Source organism: Dendrobates tinctorius, unplaced genomic scaffold (genome assembly GCF_039654945.1).
Source record: "Dendrobates tinctorius isolate UK_male_01 unplaced genomic scaffold, ASM3965494v1 ptg000120l, whole genome shotgun sequence".
In the NCBI taxonomy this organism is placed as follows: domain Eukaryota; kingdom Metazoa; phylum Chordata; class Amphibia; order Anura; family Dendrobatidae; genus Dendrobates; species Dendrobates tinctorius.
The window spans coordinates 30,709,182-30,725,202 of NW_027361788.1; the positions used below are offsets into that span (position 1 = coordinate 30,709,182).

The 16,021-nt window shown below is 44.6% G+C and overlaps 1 protein-coding gene across 1 annotated transcript in view; it reads right to left on the bottom strand.

Moving 5' to 3' along the window:
• Positions 1 to 16,021, bottom strand: part of PTGES (prostaglandin E synthase) — a 103,128-nt gene that overhangs the window by 82,732 nt on the left and 4,375 nt on the right. Inside the window, exon 2 of the mRNA XM_073541028.1 lies at positions 10,981 to 11,063. Coding sequence (XP_073397129.1) covers positions 10,981 to 11,063 — 83 coding nt within the window. The remainder of the gene's footprint in view (positions 1 to 10,980; positions 11,064 to 16,021) is intronic.

The following is a 16,021-nucleotide window of genomic DNA, read 5'->3' on the forward strand; positions in this document are numbered from 1 at the left end:
AATGTTATTGTATTTATAGATTTTGATATACTGAACACGAATATGTGCTCCAAAAGTCTGTATCATGTAAGGTTTTTAAAAAACAAAAGTTTATAGTCTACATTATGACGTCCAAGACTCTACATACATGTGCATCGATGTCAGTAGCAAAAGCAATTGTTCAAAAGTGTTTTGCAGATGACTTTCATTTATAATCCATGACAGATGCTTCTCGAATTAGATTCAAGCAATAGTCAGCCAGCATTGACGTACTCCACATTCCCTGGTACCTTTTCTCCATCAGCGCAATGTCTTGGTGAAATATTTCACCGTGTACATCGCTAACGGCACCAAGATTTGCTGGAAAAACGTCCAAGTGAGAATGTAGAAAATGCATTTTTAGTGACATATTGCATTTCATCAAATGATATGCTGTGAGCATGTTGTCCACGAGTTGTTCAAAGTTTGGTGCCCTGCTGTTGCCAAGGAAGTAGAAGGACACATCTTTAAAGGCTCTCCATGCCACTTGCTCAGCACTTTGCAAAAGACCATCAAAGCTACTGTCATTCATTATATCTCTGATTTGTGGGTCAATAAAAATACCTTCCTTAATCTTTACATCACGTATTCTTGGAAATTTCTGTCGCAAGTAAGAAAAGGCTTCCGATTCTTTGTTCATTGCTTTGACAAAATTCTTCATAAGCCCAAGTTTAATATGTAAAAGAGGGAGAAATATCTTTGCTGGATCAACGAAGAGGATTATATTTAACATTCTTCAGTCCAGCAACCAGGTTTTCGCGGAGTGGCCAGTCCTTTCTGAAATAGTGTATTTCTCGTGCACGACTGTCCCATTCACAAATAAAACAACAATACTTGGTATATCCAAGCTGCAGTCCAAGAAAAAGTGCAACAACTTTTAGATCACCACATATGTTCCAGTGTTGTGAATTCGCTTTCTGGCCTACCTCTTGTTACTAGTGAAGGTAGTGGAGCTGGTTATATTGACAGAGGGGTCGCGAGTTCTCTTTCCGGGATCCCTCTGGTGGTTACTGGAGGTAATGGAGCTGATCTAATTAACAGAGGCCTGCCACCTGATAATGAGGAGGATGACTGGAGATCTGGAGTTTCTGACTGGATTTAAGACAGCCGACTCCCTCTATCCCTGCTGGTGATTTTTTCCTGCCTCCTGAGGTCTTAGTTTCCAGCTCAGTCCCTGCATGCTCAGCTAAGTGTTCTTTTGCTATTGTTCACATTTGATCTGGTTTTGTCTATTTCAGTTTTGTGTGGTCAGCCAGCTCCGACTGGGGCTGTGCTGAATTTCCATCCTTAGGTTACTGCTTGTGCCAGTTTGTTTTTGTCCCTTATTAGATTGGCCTCTTTTTGCTCTGCTTTTAGAATATACCAGAGAGCTTATATAGTGGGCGAAGACTAGTGACTTCAGTATTTTTCTATCAGACGTGTTGGGCATTTTTTGCAGGGTTTTTTGCGTGATTGCAGACAGAGTATTTCCTTTCCTGTCCTGTCCAGTTAGTGTGGGCCCCATCGTTTGCTCAGTCTATTCTCCTACCTGCGTTTGTGTTTTCATCTTGTCTCACCAACAATATATGTTTGGGGGCTATCTATTCCTTTGGGGTCTGCTCTAGGGCAGTTTAGATTTCCCCTTTCTTGCTTTAGGCTTATTTAGTTCTCCGGCTGTGTCAAGGCATCTAGGATCATCGTAGGTACGCTCCACAGCTACTGCTAGTTGTGTGAATAGGATCAGGGGTCTGCAATCCGCTTAGTCACCAACCTCTCTGGTTTTCTGTGGCTTAGCTTGGTCATGCTATCCTCCTCAGTAACCCAATCATAACAGAATCACCAGCCTAAACCGCAGATTATAGGGTACTCAAAAGCAGGAGAGAATTGTAAAAAGAAAAAGTGTCAGAATTTTTTATTTTTTTACATATTTTTTCCTCTTTTTCTCTGGGGCCGTAAGAGGATTTTTTTTCTTTAATGGAGACTAAGCAATTGTCTGATCATGTTGAGCAGCTGGCTGCTGAAGTGCGGGGAATGTCCGCCTATCTCGCTCAATCATCTGCTGTTGAACCAAAAATCCCTACTCCTGATGTGTTCTCTGGGGATCGGTCTAAATTTTTGAACTTTAAGAATAATTGTAAACTATTTCTTGCCTTGAAGCCTAACTCATCGTGGAGCTCTGTGCAGCAGGTTAAAATTGTCATCTCCTTGCTGTGCGGCGATCCCCAGGATTGGGCTTATACTCTGACACCTGTAGATCCTATTCTGACTAATGTGGATGCATTTTTTCAAGCCTTGGGGTTGTTGTATGATGAACCTAATGCTATTGATCAAGCTGAGAAAACCCTATTGGCATTGAACCATGGTCAGGATTCTGCAGTTATACTGTCAAAAATTCCGAAAGTGGGCGGTCCTTACTACATGGAATGACGGTGCCTTAGCAGCGCTCTTTCGGAAGGGTTTGGCAGAAACCGTAAAAGATGTTATGGTGGGATTTCCTGTTCCCTCTGGTCTTGATGATTCTATGTCATTAGCCATTCAAGTTGATCGGCGTTTACGTGAACGTAAAACTACATGAGAGGCTTGCCACCTTTTGAATGAACGTCTGAACCCATGCAATGTGATAGGGTTTTGTCTAGGGCGCAACGTCAGGAGTTTAGAAGGCGTAATAAGCTGTGTTTTTTTCTGTGGAAACGCCTCTCATACTATTTCTGTCTGCCCTAAATGAGAAAAACGTTTTGCGCACACATTTGCTGTGGGCAGTGTACAACCTAAGTTCCTTTTGGCAATTACTCTGATCTGCTCCTTGTCTACATTTTCCGCTAAGGCTTTTGTAGATTCAGGAGCAGCTTTGAATCTGATGGATTTAGACTTTGCCAAACATTGTGGTTTTCCCATGATACCCCTGCGGACTCCTATCCCTTTGAGGGGTATTGATGCTACTCCTTTGGCGGAGAATAAACCCCAGTTTTGGACCTAGGTGATAATGCGGGTCGCCCCGTACCACAAAGAAAATTGTATATTTTTGGTGTTGCACAATTTGCATGATACTATTGTTCTGGGTTTTCCCTGGTTGTAAACTCATAATCCTGTTTTGGATTGGAAATCTGTGTCTGTGGTGAGTTGGGGTTGTCAGTGTGTTCTTAGTGACACTCCGGTTTTCTCCACCTCTCCCCAGTCTCATGATATTCCTGAATATTTGGCTGATTTTTCTGATGTATTTAGTGAGAGTAAGTCTGCGTCTTTGCCTCCTCATAGGAGTTATGACTGTACAATTGAGTTAATGCCCGGGTGTAAATTTCCCAAAGGTCAGCTTTTCAACTTATCGGTACCCGAACATGATTCTATGCGATCTTATATCAAGGAGTCGTTGGAGAAGGGTCCATCCTCTTCACCTTTAGGTGCTGTTTTTTTTGTGGCCAAGAAAAATGGTTCATTAAGGCCTTGTATTGATTATCGTTCCCTTAATAAAATCACTGTTAAATATCAGTACTCGTTACCCCTGACTTATGATTTATTTTCCAGAGCTAAAAGTGCCTGTTGGTTTACCAAGGTTGACATCAGGGGGGCGTATAATCTTATTCGCATCAAGCACGGGGATGAATGGAAGTCGGCGTTTAATACTCCGGAGGGACATTTTGAGTACCTGGTGATGCCTTTTGGGCTCACTAATGCCCCTTCTGTCTTCCAATCTTTTATGAACAATATTTTCCCGGACTTTGTGGATAAGTTTTTGATCATTTATCTGGATGTTATTTTGATCTTTTCCAGTGATTGGGATTCTCATGTGGAACATGTCTGGACTGTGTTCCAGATTTTGAGGGAAAATTCCCTGTATGTTAAGGGATCGAAGTCCCTCTTTGGTGTACAGAGGATTTCATTTTTGGGATTTATTTTGTCCCCGTCGGCTATTGAAATGGACCCGGCCAAGGTACAGGCCATTTATGATTGGGTTCAGCCCACTTCTTTGAAGGCTCTCCAGAAGTTTTTGGGTTTTGCTAATTTCTATCGTAAATTTATAAGTAATTTTTCTGGTATTGTCAAACCACTGACTGATCTGACCAAAAAGGGCGCTGATGTGGTGAATTGGTCTCCAGAGGAAGTCTCGGCATTTCAGGAGCTTAAGCGGAGATTCACTTCTGCTACGGTTCTGCGGCAACCTGATGTCTCACTCCCATTTCAGGTGGAGGTAGATGCTTCTGAGATTGGTGCAGGAACCGTTTTGTCCCAAAAAGATCCGGTGACTTCTAAAATGAATCCCTGTACCTTCTTTTCTCGAAAATTCTCCCCATCTGAACGTAACTATGATGTGGGAAATCGGGAATTGTTGGCCATGAAATGGGCATTTGAAGAGTGGAGACATTGGTTGGAGGAAGCTAGACATCAAGTTGTGGTCCTCACCGACCACAAGAATTTGATTTATCTTGAATCAGCCAAATGCTTGAATCCTAGACAGGCTAGGTGGGCCTTGTTTTTCACGCGTTTTAATTTTGTGGTCTCTTTTCTTCCGGGCACTAAGAATCTTAAGGCGGACGCTGTTATGAATGAGTCACCGAAGGAGGAAAAAACAAAAATACAAGCTAAGTCCAGAAAACAGGAGAGGTTGGTAGATATCGGATTGCAGACCCCTGATCCTATCCACAACAACTAACAGTAGCCGTGGGGGGTTCCTACGATGCCCTAGACCCCTCGATCACAGCCGGAGAACTAAATAGGCCTAAAGAAAGAAAGGGGAAATCTAAACTGCCCCAGAGCAGACCCCAAAGCAATAGGCAGCCCCCAACATATAATGACGGTGAAGCAAGATGAAAACACTAACACAGATAGAAAGATAGTTTGAGCAAACAATGGGGCCCAAGCTAACTAAAAAGGACAGGATAGAAAAGCTGCTGTCTGCAATCCGTAAAAAACCCTACCAAAAATGTCCCAACCGTCTGATAGGAAAAACAGGCCGTGAAGTCGCTAGGACTTCAAAAAGACTATATCAGCACTCAGGTAAATTCTGAAGACAGAGCAAAAAGACAAACTGAGCAGAGACAAAAATGGAACTCAGCACACCCCCGACCGGGGATGGCTGAACTCCAAAAAACAAGGTAAACAAAACAAACTAATAAGTTCAAAAGCAGAGCAAAAACTTATCTTTGGATGCAGGAATCAGACTGGTCTCCAAGAATCCAGCAGAGAAATCACCAGCGACTCAGAAGGGCGTCGGCTGCCTTTTATCCAGTCAGAAGTTCCTGTTACCCAGTCATCATCTACAAGATCAGGTGTTTGGTAATCAGCCTCACTACCTTCCTTCACCAGAAGAGGGAGTTCAGGAGTTCATCAGACATCGACGGTGAAGGGAAAAATGAACTCACAACAGTACCTCCCCCTTGAGGAGGGGTCACCGAACCCTCATCCACGCCACCAGGGCGATTAGGATGGGCCCGATGAAAGGCACGAACCAATCTTTCGGCATGAATATCGGATGCAGGGACCCAAGAATTATCCTCCTGGCCATAACCCTTCCATTTAACCAAATACTGGAGTCTCCATCTAGCCAGGCGAGAATCAAGTATCTTCTCAACCTCATATTCCACATTACCTTCAACCAACACCGGGTCAGGAGGTGCCACCACAGGAACTACTGGCTCAACAAACCTCTTTAACAGAGACTTATGAAACAAGTTATGGATCTTAAACGTAACAGGAAGAGCCAATCGAAAAGAGACTGGATTAAGAATCTCCAAAATCTTGTAAGGTCCAATAAATCTAGGTTTAAACTTTGGAGAAGCCACCTTCATAGCGATATTCTTTGATGACAACCAAACCATATCACTGGGGACCAATGGTCCTATGCCGGTTGGAAAACCGCTGGGCCTTTTCCTGGAAGAGAGACAACTTATCCACCACTTGGTCCCAGATCTGGTGCATTCTCTCCACCACAGTGTCAACACCTGGGCAGGCAGAAGGCTCCACCTGCCCTGAAGAGAATCGAGGATGAAACCCAAAGTTACAAAAAAAAAAGGTGACATCAAAGTGGCAGAACTAGCTCTATTATTTAAAGCAAATTCGGCCAAGGGCAAAAATGAAACCCAATCATCCTGATTAGCAGAAATAAAACATCTCAAATACGACTCCAAAGTCTGGTTTGTTCTCTCCGTCTGCCCATTGGTCTAAGGGTAAAACGCAGAGGAGAAGGACAACTGAATTCCCAGCTTGGAACAGAAAGTCCTCCAAAATCTAGACACAAACTGAACTCCTCTGTCAGATACAATGTTCTCAGGAATCCCGTGCAAGCGAACCACCTGTTGCAAAAACAAGGGCACCAACTCTGAGGAAGATGGCAACTTAGGGAGTGGTACAAGATGGACCATCTTAGAGAATCTATCACAAATCACCCAAATTACAGTCATTCTCTGAGAGACAGGCATATCAGAGATAAAATCCATTGAAATATGGGTCCATGGCCTCCTGGGCAGCGGCAAAGGCATCAACAACCCACTAGAGCGAGAACAAGGTTTAGACCGAGAGCAAATCCCACAGGACTGCACAAAATTCCTGACATCACGAGACAAGACGGGACACCAAAAAGACCGACTCACCAAATCTCTAGTACCAAAAATACCTGGATGACCAGCCAATGCAGAGCAATGAACTTCAGATATCACTCTCTTCCTCCACTGGTCAGGAACATACAATTTTCCAATGGGACAACGCTCAGATTTGTCCTCCTGAAACTCTTCCAGAGCACGTCTCAAATCGGGCGAGATGGCAGAAAGAACTACCCCCTCACCTAAGATGGTAGCAGGCTTGGTCACAACAGGACGCCCTTTCTAGGAGTTTCTTTGCGGATTCTCTTATTGTGACCGAGTCTACTACCATTCTAAATGAGGGGGTAGTTCTTTCCGCCATCTCACTCGATTTGAGACGTGCCCTGGAGGAATTTCAGGAGGACAAGCCTGAACGTTGCCCTATGGGAAAATTGTATGTTCCTGACCAATGGAGGAAGAGAGTAATGTCTGAAATTCATTGCTCCGCGTTGGCTGGTCATCCAGGTATTTTTGGTACCAGAGATTTGGTGAGTCGGTCTTTTTGGTGGCCTGCCTTATCTCGTGATGTCAGGAATTTTGTGCAGTCCTGTAGGACATGTTCTCGGTCTAAACCGTGTTCTCGTTCTAGTGGGTTGTTGATGCCCCTGCCGGTGCCCAAGAGGCCATGGACCCATATCTCAATGGATTTTTTTTCTTATCTTCCTGTCTCTCAGAGAATGACTGTTATCTGGGTGATTTGTGATAGATTTTCTAAGATGATCCATCTTGTACCACTCCCAAAGTTGCCATCTTCTTCAGAGTTGGTGCCCTTGGTTTTACAACAGGTGGTCTGGTTGCATGGGATTCCTGAGAACATTGTGTCGGACAGAGGAGTCCAGTTTGTTTCCAGATTTTGGAGAGCTTTTTGTTCCAAACTGGGAATTCAGTTGTCTTTCTCCTCTGCATTTCATCCTCAGACCAATGGGCAGACTGAGAGAACAAACCAGACTTTGGAGTCCAATTTGAGATGTTTTATATCTGCTGATCAGGATGACTGGGTTTCATTTTTGCCCTTGGCCGAATTAGCGCTAAACAATAGAACTAGTTCTGCCACTTTGATGTCACCCTTTTTCTGTGACTTTGGGTTTCATCCTTGATTTACTTCAGGGCAAGTGGAATCTTCGACCTGCCCAAGTGTGGACACTGTGGTAGAGAGAATGCAGCAGATTTGGGACCAAGTGGTGGATAAGTTGTCCCTCTCTCAGGAAAAAGCCCAACGGTTTTCCAACCGGCATAGGACCATTGGTCCCCGGTTTAAAGTGGGTGATATGGTTTGGTTGTCGTCAAAGAATATTCCTATGAAGGTTGTGTCTCCAAAGTTCAAGCCAAGATTCATTGGACCTTTTAAGATTTTGGAGATTCTTAATCCTGTTTCTTTTCGATTGGCTCTTCCAGTTACGTTTAAGATCCATAACGTGTTTCATAAATCTCTGTTAAAGAGGTTTGTGGAGCCAGTAGTTCCTATGGCGGTGCCTCCTGATCCTGTATTGGTTAAAGGCAATGTGGAATATGAGGTAGAGAAAATATTGGATTCTCGTTTGGCTAGACGGAGACTCCAGTACTTGGTCAAATGGAAGGGTTATGGCCAGGAGGATAATTCTTGGGTCTCTGCCTCTGACATTCATGCCGATAGATTGGTTCGTGCTTTTCATCAGGCCCATCCTGATCGGCCTAGTGGCGTGGATGAGGGTTCGGTGACCCCTCCTCAAGGGGGGGTACTGTTGTGAATTCGCTTTCTGTTCTGGCCTACCTCTGGTTACTAGTGAAGGTAGTGAAGCTGGTTATATTGACAGAGGGGTCGCGAGTTCTCTTTCCGGGCTCCCTCTGGTGGTTACTGGAGGTAATGGAGCTGGTCTAATTAACAGAGGCCTGCCACCTGATAATGAGGAGGATGACTGGAGATCTGGAGTTTCTGACTGGATTTAAGACAGCAAACTCCCTCTATCCCTGCTGGTGATATTTTCCTGCCTCCTGAGGTCTTAGTTTCCAGCTCAGTCCCTGCATGCTCAGCTAAGTGTTCTTTTGCTATTGTTCACATTTGATGTGGTTTTGTCTATTTCAGTTTTGGGTGGTCAGCCAGCTCCGGCTGGGGCTGTACTGAATTTCCATCCTTATGTTACTGCTTGTGCCAGTTTGTTTTTGTCCCTTATTAGATTGGCCTCTTTTTGCTCTGCTTTTAGAATATACCAGAGTGCTGATATAGTGGGCGAAGTCTAGTGACTTCAGTATTTTTCTATCAGACGTGTTGGGCATTTTTTGCAGGGTTTTTTGCGTGATTGCAGACAGAGTCTTTCCTTTCCTGTCCTGTCTATTTAGTGTGGGCCCCATCGTTTGCTCAGTCTATTTTCCTACCTGCGTTTGTGTTTTCATCTTGTCTCACCGACAATATATGTTTGGGGGCTATCTATTCCTTTGGGGTCTGCTCTGGGGCAGTTTAGATTTCCCCTTTCTTGCTTTAGGCTTATTTAGTTCTCCGGCTGTGTCGAGGCGTCTAGGATCATCGTAGGTACGCTCCACGGCTACTGCTAGTTATGTGGATAGGATCAGGGGTCTGCCATCTGCTTAGTTACCAACCTCTCTGGTTTTCTGTGGCTTAGCTTGGTCTTGCTTTCCTCCTCGGTGACCTAATCATAACATTCCAGTTATAATTTCTATTAATGTGGGTCAATAGTAACTCCATATTCTCATACCTTTCTTTCATATGTAGGGCATGTACAATAGGTATAGAAGGATAGATATTTCCGTTGTTTAGAAAACAGCCTTCAGACTTAAAACTGATGAGTCAATGAATAGTCGCCATTCCTTCTGGTCATGTTCGCATCCAAGAGCACCAAACAACCCCAAGACGTCGTTGCAAAAGGTTAAACTGTCGACATGGTTGAATAATTGATTAAGGTCTTCTTGACGACTGCGAAAAACAGAAACTCTTGTTCCTGGTAATAAGAGATTCCATTCTTGTAGCCTTGATCCCAATAATTCTGCCTGCCTCTTTGACAATTTCAAATCTCTGACAAAGTCACTCAGATCAGCTTGACTGAATAGATGTGGATTAGATGTAGTTGGCTCAAAGTCTGGGTCTGCAGCAGTTTCGTTTTCCACTGACATTATGTAACGTCCGTCTGTTGCGAGTCTGAGCTGCAAGTAAGACAGCACCCCAAGAAACCCCAAGACCCTTTACCCCCATACAGGGATCTGGAATTACAGCGGAGCCCAAGGGGTAGCTGTCTATGAGAACAGCGGACCGGAGCAGGACGGTCACTAGGAAAGGACTAATAAACGTGACCGAAAGCGTAGTCAGGAGTCAAAGTCAAAACCGGGCGAGCAGCAGAGGTACAAAATCGGCAGGCTGTAGAAGGGTTGAAAAATCCAAGCTAAGGTCAGAGTCAAAATAGTTATTAAACAGTAGATCACTGGGGAAACCAAGACTATATCTGGCGGCCTGCAGGACAGGCTCCATAGTATTTGAAGGACACGGCTATCTCTCATAGGCTCACAGCCTAATGACCTAATCTGGACCGCCCCCAGAACCAGGCCAGATGGCGATGTATGAGTGGCACCATCCACTTCACCTCTGACAGAAGAGCAAAGCCTGTACCCACCAGACGCCTGCGCAGGGACCCCTTCTCTGTCACCAACATCACCCACAGGAGAAACACGGCGATGCCCAACGACAAAGGCATGCGTCAAAGGAGCGGGACCATATGAGGATATAGCCCTCCTATCACTGGCACTACCAGTTGAAGGAGTCCGGCGTCTCCCAGCGGCTGAGGCAGGAGCACCAGCCACCGAGTCCAACGGCGACGTGACAATAGCCCTCCTATCACCGGCACTACCAGTCGAAGGCGTTCGGCGCCTCCCAGCGGCCGAGGCAGGAGCACCAGCCACCGAGTCCAACGGCGACGTGACAATAGCCCTCTTATAACCAGCACCACCCGTAAAGACGTTTCTGTTGTTGATGCGGCATAAAGCTGCCATATCAGCGGGGCATATGTCCCTCAGAAGATGTCCATGTTATTCCAGTATTACTAGGAGGACAGTGGGCATACTGCTGTACCCTGGCACATAGGTCTCGGACTATGCACACACGGGTGTCATGGATGGTACACATGTGTTTTTCAGGTCTGGCTCCATATTTGTGAGAGCCCTTTGGTGACCCAGTGGGCCCTTCTCTGCTTTTGATTTTGCCTTCTCACTTTCCAAGAGCTAGAACTTATTTTTCAGAACTTGTTTTGTTTTTTGCAGGACAAGATGGTAATTTCTACCGTTGTCATTTTGGAGTCCATGTGACGCGCGCTCTCTTTTATTTTACCTAGTATGCAAGGGGCTGGCATTTCTATTCACCGACAGCAGAAATAGTAAAAATCACAAGGAATCAATGAGAAAATACCCCCTTATTAAATAGGACACATACCTTCTATAACGTTCGACATCAGGGTCTTCACGATAAAACTCAACACCGCCATGTCTCATGGCATCTTCAGGGTTGGCAAAAGCCTGTTATAGAAGGGCATCAAAATATAACAGTATTAGTTATAGCAGGTCCCAAGTGGCCTCAGATTATAAAAATAAGGCTTTTCCTCCCTCTCACTTGTCAGAAACAGTGCCACTCTTGGTCTTAGGCTACATCTGGTATAGCAGCTCTGCATTATTCAAATGTATGCAATGTCAAACACAACTCATTATAGGGGAATTTTATATTAAAATCTCACTTTCTCAGAATAGATGATAACTGTGACCTCTGGAACAACCACTACTTGCCAGAACGGGGGTCCGGTGATCCGTTGGAATAGATCCATAGTAGCACATGCATGCTGAGGCTCCATTGATCTAAAGGACTGACGGAGAAAGCTTAGTACTGAGCTTGTCTAGCTAAGGTCTCTTTCACACGTCTGTGTCTCTGGTATGTGTGGTGACAGTTCTCACACGTACTGGAAACACGTACTCATGTAGACCAATTCAAATGAATTGGTCTGTGCACATGTCACTGTTTTTCCACGGATCGTGTGTCCTTGGGCAAAGCACGCTGACGTGTCCGTTTTTTGCCGTCAGCATGGATGGCAAAATGTCCCGCACACGTGCACATGGAGAACACACATTGATGTCCTCCATGTGACACGCATCGGGGAAGAAGCGCTACAGTAAGCACTGTTCCCTGGTGGCAGGTGCTGAAGCCGGCTCTCATCATTCTCCCCTACTCTGCCGGTGAGCAGAGGAGAATGATGAGCAGTATATTAAAGTCCAAACGACAGCACGTGGGGGGCTTTGGGACTGTTACCCCCATCATCCAACACCTGCTGCCGCTAATAACAGTGACAGTAGGTGCGACTGATCGGGTATTCCACAGCCCCCACCTGCTGTCATTCAGACTTTAACGCTTATCATTCTCCTCTGCTCGCTGGCACCTGCCGCTGGGGAACAGCGCTTATTGTATGTAGCGCTTCTTCCCCGGCGGCTGTCCGTGTGGTACTGATGCCGCACATGGGTGGCACACGGTTGCCATACGTGTGCTACACGTAGTACACACACGGACATGGATATCTCCGGTACCGGAAATAAACGGACGTGTGAAAGAGGACTAAGACAGTTTCATTGACTTTGTAATGGGGTAATGGTTGAGCAAGCATGCTTTCGCTCCACTATTGAGGGCTCTTAGGTCCCCCATTCTGGCAAATGAGGGGGGGTCTCAAAGTAAGCACACCAATCTGGCAATTATCACTCATCTCGTGGATCCAATTTTTCAGTGTTTTTTATCCAAAGCATCTATTAAAGAAAATTTGCATATTGTCTTGACTGCAGCATCAGACTTCAGTCCTTGTAGTCTGTGATCAGGGAGGCACATAGGTCTGCATAAGAGCTGTATACACAAAACAGTATGATTTGTACAGCTGAGACTATTTACCATGATTTCTTTTGTTTTAGATGCAAGTTTCAAAAGTGTGCACACCCTTTAAATCTATAAGCACTGTTCAATAGGGTCTAAAATCTGGGGGGAAAAAATGCCTAGTCTTTTTTTCTTGCAAGAGAGACTCGTATAAAGATTTACTTGTTGTTAAACAGTAACTCAGCTTCGACATGTACCGTGCACCATTTGTCACCATCAATTATTGAGCCTGATTTATGTCTGTAATTTGCAGTTAGTCATGTAGACAGTGGCAGCGCTTTAGGGGAAGTAAAGCACTAAGTTTAGCTAGTCGGAGTGGCAAGCAGCCTTATTATAGCAGTGTGGAGACTAGATAGATGAAACATTACATATCTAGACATATTGCATCCATATTTAAAGAGGTTTTCTCAAAATTGTGCCATAGGGTAGGTGATAACAAGCAGTCAGACCCCAAGCAATCCCAAGAACAAGTCTTTGAAAAGGCAAGAATGGTGCTTTACGGAGACCAGTCTTGAATAGTGAGATAAAGTCAACCGAATGTCTAATGACTGTATGGGGGTCTCATGACTCTCTTCGACAGACAATTTCTGGGGAGAGAAGGATCTAGCGGTTGGAATTTCAATGACTGATCCTTTCATTCATCAGGGAATCAGGGAAGTATGCCGCTGCCAGAGGTCTGTTGTAGTAAAGAGACAAATGTTCCTATGTATGGGGGAAATCAGGAGAAAAAGCTGTTGGCCAAACAATTGTCCAGCTGACAGCCATCTAATATGCAAGGCCAGCTTTAGCGTTTCCGCCAACTCATGAGCTACTTTCTCTGCATGCAGTCTTGAAAAATAGCAGCCGCTTTTCATGGAGAAATCAGCATTCTCGTGAATTTGTCACTTGCTTTGACAGTTTATATATTAGCCAGCAGAGGGAGACAATGAGTACAGAAGTCAGCCATTCCCAGGATGAAGACAATATCGCATCTGTGTTCTGTCCAGAGGCATGATGGGAGTGAATTAAAAGCTTAAAAATGGTATTTATCCAAACTTATTTGTAAAAAGCATTTTTGTCATTATCTTTTGGATGTCAACTGTACCTTCTCTGGCCATATCTATGGTAGCTGAAGTTGCACTTTAATTTTGGTTACCAGTACAATGTTGTACATGGCATTTCTATAACATAAGCTCTCTTCATGCCCTCTCGGCAATCTCCCACACAGCGCTTTCCTGTGTGACCTTCCCAATGTTACACAATACATAAAAACACAGTATTATTTAGATTCTAAGATGGTGCAGCCCCGGAGATTGCATGAAGGCGTTTTTTATTTTTATAAATGTCGTGGGTAGAAGAAAATCCAGTCCTCCCTGCACATCTGTTTTCTCTCACATCATCGCAGCCACACAGAATTCATAATCAGCGCTCTCCCCGGATAACATTACACGGCCTGTTTCATCATGCACTTTATAGAGTTGCATTGAACAACTTGTGATTCCAACAAACTAGCAATTTTAAGGTCAAACTTTTCTATTTAGTGGCATAACCACCATAGGTATAGAGCGTGAAAATGCTACAGTGCCCCTGGTGGATGGAGGGTAACTGAACCGCATCATCTTCTTGTAGGGTCACTTTAAATAGTGACTTTTGAAAGCCACCACTAGAGCGAGTTCACTGCATACAATTTATGCTTCTCAGTGATTTCAATACAGCTGTAAAAGTCCATATGCAGTCAGCTCCCCCTACTGGTAGACTAGAAGTAGTGTGAGATCACCACAACACTTTGGATTGATAAACAGAATGGTGAAAGCTAGGAATATTATGAGTTTTTCCATAGTACCACTAGCAACATGGGAGAAAGACTGTCCTAGAACACTCATAATGTTAATTCTCTGTTCCGTCCTGGGGCATGATGGAAGAGCCCTTCACTTTATGATGCACTGACAACCCCCTGTGCAGGGGAAGCACAACACAGCTCTATCCAAGTGCATATGGCCACTTGCAGTTCCCTGTACAGCTGGTTGACCAGGGTTTTACCATGTTGAGGAGAGCAATAAAATAGCCACAACACTAGTTAAGTCTCATAACCGTGTACTTGGTCTGCACTAGGCTTGCCTAACTTGCTGACCTGGGGGGGGGGATGTTGGAGAAGAGAAGGATCTGGCTGCTGTAATTTCAATGGCCGATCCCTTTGGCAGGGGAAATAAGCCGCTGACATAGGAATCTGGCAGCGGCTCTCAGAAACCATAGCAGCACTTGGCACATACAGTGGGGAAAACAAGAATTTAGTCAGCCACCAATTGTGCAAGGTCTCCCACTTAAAAAGATGAGAGAGGCCTGTAACTGACATCATAGGTAGACCACAACTATGAGTGTCAAAATGAGAAAACAAACCCAGAAAATCACCTTGTCTGATTTGGAAGGATTTATTTAGCAAATTATGGTGGAAAATAAGTATTTGGTCATTAACAAAAATTCATCTCAGTATTTTGATATTTATCCTTTGTTGGTGATGACAGAGGTCAAACACTTTCTGTAAGTCTTCACAAGGTTGGCACACACTGTTGGTGGTATATTGGCGCATTCCTCCATGCAGATCTCCTCTAGAGCAGTGATGTTTTGGGCCTGTCACTGGGCAACACGGACTTTCAAATCCCTCCAAAGGTTTTCTATGGGGTTGAGATCTGGAGACTGGCTAGGCCACTGCAGGACCTTTATATGATTCTTACAAAGCCACTCCTTCGTTGCCCTGATGGTGTGCTTGGGATCATTATCATGCTGAAAGACCCATCCATGTTTCATCTTCAATGCCCTTGCTGATGGAAGGAGATTTGCACTCAAAATCTCAGGATACATGGCTCCATTCATTCTTTTATGTACACGGATCAGTCATCCTGGTCGCTTTGCAGAGAAACAGCCCCAAAGCATGATGTTGCAACCCCCATGCTTTACAGTAGGTATGGTGTTCCTTGGATGAAACTCAGCATTCTGTCTTCTCCAAACACAACAAGTTTTGTTTCTACCAAATAGTTCTACTTTGGTTTTATTAGACCATATGACATTCTGCCAATACTCTGGATAATCCAAATGCTCTCTAGCAAACTTCAGACGGGCCCGGACATGTACTGGCACTGCAGGATCTGAGTCCCTGGCAGCGTAGTGTGTTACTGATGGTAGCCTTTGTTATGGTGGTCCCAGCTCTATGCAGGTCATTCACTAGGTCTCCTCATATGGTTCTGGGATTTTTGCTCACCATTCTTGTGATCATTTTGACCCCACAGGGTGAGATCTTGCGTGGAGCCACAGATCGAGGGAGATAATCAGTGGTCTTGTATGTCTTCCATTTTCTTATTATTGCTCCCAGAGTTCATTTCATCACACCAAACTGCTTGCAATATTGTTTCTGGTGTCCTTCGACAGCTCTTTGGTCTTCACCATAGTGGAGTTTGGAGTGTGACTGTTTGAGGTTGTGGACAGGTGTCTTTATACTGATAACATGTTCAAACAGGTGCCATTACTACAGGTCAAATGAGTGGAGGACAGAGGGGCCTCTTTAAGAAGTTACAGGTCTGTGAGAGCCAGAAATCTT